The sequence below is a fragment of the Amphiura filiformis genome, chromosome 6, assembly GCF_039555335.1.
Source record: "Amphiura filiformis chromosome 6, Afil_fr2py, whole genome shotgun sequence".
NCBI classification, from domain to species: Eukaryota; Metazoa; Echinodermata; class Ophiuroidea; order Amphilepidida; family Amphiuridae; genus Amphiura; species Amphiura filiformis.
Window position 1 is genome coordinate 65,568,465 of NC_092633.1, and position 6,000 is coordinate 65,574,464.

The 6,000-nt window shown below is 36.6% G+C and overlaps 1 protein-coding gene across 1 annotated transcript in view; it reads left to right on the top strand.

Moving 5' to 3' along the window:
* The window catches only part of LOC140154313 (thyroid hormone receptor beta-A-like), a 29,446-nt gene extending 24,357 nt beyond the window's left edge, over positions 1–5,089 (top strand). Inside the window, exons 8-9 of the mRNA XM_072176887.1 lie at positions 2,401–2,528; positions 3,566–5,089. Coding sequence (XP_072032988.1) covers positions 2,401–2,528; positions 3,566–3,691 — 254 coding nt within the window. The 3' untranslated portion in view covers positions 3,692–5,089. The remainder of the gene's footprint in view (positions 1–2,400; positions 2,529–3,565) is intronic.
* Positions 5,090–6,000: the final 911 nt, after the last annotated feature.

Sequence of the window (6,000 nt, forward strand, 5' to 3'; positions counted from 1 at the left end):
TCTATGTTGGCTTTGCTTGTGCTGTTTTTCTTCTTTTTTTTTACGTATTAACTATAGAATACCCTCCTTACCTAATGCTTTAGGCCAAAAAATTTTTTTGGTTGTCCATAGATCCACTCCAACGGGTAGTAGGGTAGGCCAGAATTTTTTTATTTTATATAAAGGTCATAGCCAAAACATATATGTCTAATTAGCTTAATAAATAGCCCAAAAAGGTGTGAATTAGGATATTTCTCTACTGTATACCACTGCATTCCATGTTTTAAAACAGTCTTTAGGATGTCAAAAATTTGAAAGACAACATTTTTGTCTTTTTAAAAAAAAACATTCTAGAATTTCCAAAATTAGGGTCAATATTCCCAATTTTTTTCTTCATATTTATCAGATTAGGGTAGATCGGATGAGGACAATCAAACTTTTTTGGCCTAAACAGTGGGTGCAGATGGTATATGTTGAAAATGCAAATCCTAAAAACACATTGCTTTCCTGTTTCTTAGCAACACTCAGAAGCCTGAAAATGAGATTTTTGTATCCATACTTAAGATATTTTCATACAATTTGTCACTGGTTCTTTAATATTTAAAATTAATTCAATTCTATGAAAGGAATTGTCTGTGAGTACAACTCCAGACAAAATGATCTGGAATCGCTGAACCAATAAGCTCATGTTTAATCCAGGTCAAATTTAATACAGGCTTAATACAGATACATGAATATATGCCTCCCGCATCCATAAAGTCTACATCAAGGGGCAACTTTGTAACCTTACTACTTTTTCAGGTCATGTATCATCATGTGTAATTAAATGTGTGCAGAATAAAGGTAATGAAAATTGCTCTTCATTAAACAAGTGTTGCTAATATTAACATGTTAAATTGGTTTGTCGTTATATCATGTGATTTGCTTTGCTATGCTTTCTTTGCTTTGCCTAACATGACAAATCAAGTAAGAATGGATGATTATGAATGTGAATATTATTGACACAGCAGTAAAACTTGTCAAAATGGCTGACAGTTGTCATGGAGACATGAGATATAAAAAACTAATTAATATCAACCAAATTATTGGACAGTGACACCCTAGGGCTCTGCATTGACACACACAAGTATCCATATAATACACAGAGTTAATAGGTTGTATACCCCCTTTGTAGCTCATTTGAATAAATTCGAAAACACGTAACTGAAGGGATCACTCAGGGTACCGTGGACTTTCCACAAAGTCAAGTTAAATCAAAAGCTAATCCCACAATAAACCTGTGGTAGACACACACACACACCCCCACCCCTGTCTGTGTTTGCCTCCAAACGTGGACATTGTGTTTTGCTATCTAACCGAGGACGTGTGTATGATGTTTTCATCGCCTAACCGTGGACTAAAATGGCGGATTTTTTGTGTGTATAATACGAAACGGAATTTTAGCCATCACCCTGGGTTAGTTTTTACACGTGTGGTCCTCGGTTTCAGGCAAATAGCGTTTAAAGCATCTAGCATGCATTTGAGGTCTTTTGCAGCAGTTTGAGACCAAGGACAGTCCTCGGTTGGAAGTAGGTCCACAGTTTAGGGTGAAAAATCTTGTGTGTGTCCTCGTTTGTCGGCAAACACGTACGCATTTTCATCAACAAACGTGGACCCTATGTATATAGTTAACAATGTCAATGGGCCATTGCAAGCAGGGTTGCTGGGGTGGCCCGGAGACTATGGCCACCCCGCTTTTTGAGAAATTTGTTATGTTTTTCTTTATATATTTATTTCATTTTGGGCATATATTTGTATTTTATTTCTGATGGCCGCCCCACATTTTTCAACCTTGCTACGGCCCAGAACAGAGTAACATGGACTTCTACACACCGACATTTCACTACTGAACGTCTGGACTTTTGTGCTAATTAGATATGATATCTAACCACCAAACCGTGGACCTGGTGTTACACATATGATGGGGGACCTATTACCCCATATGCATTATTACAAAGTGCAGCACTGTGTCACTCTCTTACGACTGTGGACGTCCAGAGTGTCTATGGGTCCGCACTACAGACTGTATCAAAATGTTTGGTACCCATCAGTTTTGGGGTTTGTTGACAAGTCTGTTTCTTCAATATGCAACATTAGATCCTATTGAAATGCCAAGGTTTTATATAGTTTTTTGACCTTTCATAACATTCAATTATAAAAAAGGTAGCTCTTATGTTGCATTTTGTTATGGTAGTCTTGTCCATATTCACTGGAAACTGATGGGTACCAATAATTTTGATACACCCTGTATTATGAGTGAAAAGGTGGGTCCATGTTTGTCAGTGAAAACAAAGGCAACCCCACACTCACCCACACCTATGCTTCTAATCATTCTTGGCAATAACTTGTAAGTCACCCATTTAAATCCCTGCTTCCCAATAGATCGTCCTGGATTGAAGAATCCCAGATCAGTGGAGCAATTACAAGATACTTTGCTGAGTGCATTTCAGCATTTCATCAATGAAACCAGACCAAAAACACCTGTACATTGGGCCAAGATTCTTATGAAGGTGAGTGACGCTAATATAACAAAACTTAATTTTTGATCACTCAATACATTTGGAGAATAGAGCAGATGGGGTTGGGAACACAAGTTGTTTACCGTGTGTAAATTACAATTTTAAGGGTAGAAATAATCATTTGCAAGGAAAGAAAGTGAACATGAAAGATAATGCTGCTTTGTAAGTGATCATAATTTGTCAGTACCTAATCATTAATTTGTCAGCACCCAAGTATTTCTATGACCAGGGATGTGATTCTTCCAGACTTTTCCTGATTTTAGAATTTTTATGGCCAAAATTGCCGAAATTTTATTGATTAATTTTCAATCCATTTTGGGGTATTTTAACCAAATTTCATGCTGTTTTTCAGGATTTTCTTACAACTTTCATGATATTTCAGAAGCTTTGAATCACACTCCTGTATGATTCTTTACATGTCTGTATCAGAAGCTCTGTGCAAGTAACATGAGTAAAGAGAATGCATAAATACTGTTTAAGGGTTCACCTGCATATACATGTAAAATGTCACAAATACTGGACCATTTTGCCATGGTGCTATTTTCCTGTGTGTGTGTGCACATGTATATGTGCATTTGCCTTACATTACTTCCGAGGACTCCAAAATAACAACACACCGACACACCAGCGGACCTTGTGCATAACGAGGACCTAAATATGCATCCTCGCTACGGAAACCTAATTAAATGGCGAAAAATGAGGTCTTATACCCTACTATCCCCTCTATAGCTTACGTCCTCACAGCGTTAACCGGTTTGACACTTGTTCGGTTTTACCGACTTTATGAGGGCTTGCCATGATGACACACCAAGTACATTTGGACTTGTAAAAATTTCATATTTTTTCAGGTCCTCGGTAATTATTAGTAAGGCAAGGAGGGGTGAGGATGTTGGGTGTATCATCTTTAAAGCAGTTTCAGTTTGGGCCAATTTGTTCCAGTGAAAAATGTTTTGGGAGCAGGCCAGCAAGGTGAATTGGGTAAATTGATTGCAAATTAACCAATTTTTGTGCCTTTATTTCTGATTCAGATCACAGACTTGAGGACTATAAGTGCAAGGCATGCAGAACGTATTATGACAATCAAACTGGACAGACCTCAGGAGATACCGCAAATATTCCTCGAGATGTTTGATGACTGTAACACATCGATGTAAATTGACCCATCTACCTCTTATACACCTTGCCTTTGTTTCCAAGAGAATGCCACTGATGGCTTCAAGAAGAGGCAGTTTGCAGCTGATTATCTGGCAACTGACAGGAGGAAGTTTGCTAGATCTTATAAATAAGGAATCTCGGCTTCTTGCAGATTTTGAACTCGGATATACTGGTAGATATCTCTTCTGATGTGAAACCCCCTGAAGACATATACCAACCAGGATGGGGCAGAGGATACATGTACCCTCTTCAGGGTAAAAACAGCATGTAGTCAATAATTATTAGCCTGTTATTATAGCAGGAAAGTGTTTTAATTATTAGGCATTCGTGAGCTCTGATAAAATCCCAGCTTTGCTGTCAATCTCTAAAAAATTCTGACATCTTTGAATTTTGAGCTGGTACATACCCTCCTGGATCACACAAAACACAGCTAAATCATCTCAATGAATTATTTTATATTTTGTACTTGTATTGTTAATATTGTTTATTGTAATAAGATGAGTATACAGGGTGCTTAAAAGTAGCTGCAACAATGGGTTACTGACTGCACTTTAATTGAAGATATGTAAGTGGTAGCTACTTGTTTCTTTCTAATGTGGCAAATGTATATCATAAGGTAGTGTGGGTCAAAGGCATATTCTTAAACAGAAAAATTTGCTTCCTGCTTGTGCTCTATGAGACAATATAAGAGGGCAGTAGTATGCACAATGATGGGCTGCATCATAATGCACTTCTCACACCAAAGTGATATAAGACTGACAACTGAATAGAGATTGTTTTTGTATTTGTATCATTTGTATTATACTAACAAGGCAATATTATTATTTTTGGCATAAAATAATTCAGCTTTCAGCCTTATTTTCTGTCATACATGGTTATATCTGTGTTATATGAGATACATTTCGTAAATTATTTCAGTAGTATCATATTAGATTATAGCATTATGATACAAATTGTTCTGTGAAACAACTGACAATTTAAGTTAGGCTGAAACAATACAAATATAATTTTGTGCATTATGAAAAATGTTAGGTGAAACCTTAATTGTGCAGCTATTTCTAAACTGCCCTGTATAGCTCCTATTATACCAATTTCAGCAGCAGCTAAAAGGCATGGCCTATCTGAACTGTGGATCTCACAGGTTTGGGGAAAGAAGAAGTGTGATCAGATATAAAGATTGTACCTTATTTCTAATTGGTAAGCCTTATAAATATGAACTATGCTTTCCTGTGGCAGTGTGTGTTCATTTATTTAGGTTAGACAATATATAGGTTGGTTATAGTGTATATAAGATTATAATTATTCAGCAATTTGAGAAAACACTGTCTGTCTCAATATGCTTGTAGTATATGTTTGTAAGATATGTTTAACATTGTCAACAGCAAAAAGGCAAGTTTTGTTTTCAATCAATCTTTATTTTCATCAATCTCATTACAAACATTATAGCATTATTATAATATACAATTATTGTGTATTAACAAGATTTGATGAAGGTAGGTACATCACAAAGCCGAGGCCTGATAACGATGTACCACCTTTACAAGGATATAAAAACTTGTTTGAGACACAACAAAAGTCAGACTCAGGGAATTGCTGATAGTAAACAGTAAATTTCAGCTGTGAGGGAATTTTTTTGCCTAGGGACTTGGGGTTCAAGAGCCCACCTTAGAGACCCTAGTGGGAAAACTTCTTTTGCTGGACCAATGGCATGCCATACAGGCTTCGCAGGAACATGTCTGCTTGGTTTATATACCTACCATATCAAATGGAGTGGCCCTACTTGATACCTTCTTCAGTTCAAGTCATGGGTGCATCTGCCAATCCACAATGCGTTATATTTGTCATTGTGGATATCTATGAACTGATGAGGTGACCTGGACCACACTGATTACAATCCATGTGAAACTAAAACCCCATTACACAGAGCCTGAAGTTGACTTAAATTGAATTTGAACTCAACTATATTTGTGTGTAAACAGGGTTGTTATGTTTTGAGCTCGACTTAAGAAACCTGGAATTCAAACTTGACTTCAAATATGACTTTGCAGTGTAAACGAACATGCAATTAGAAGTCAAGTTCCCTCAAATGACTTATGGTTATTTGAAGCATGAGCAAATGATGGCATAAAAGTCAAATTCACAATTTGTTTTGAATTTGACTACCGTGTAAACAGCCCATCAACAAATAATATATGCTAATACTTGGTCGCAATCTGAATTTGATGTCACAATTGAAGTCGACTTCTCTCTGTGTAAACGGGGTCTAATACACAAAATGAGTGGCCTGTTCTAAAACATTTATCTACAG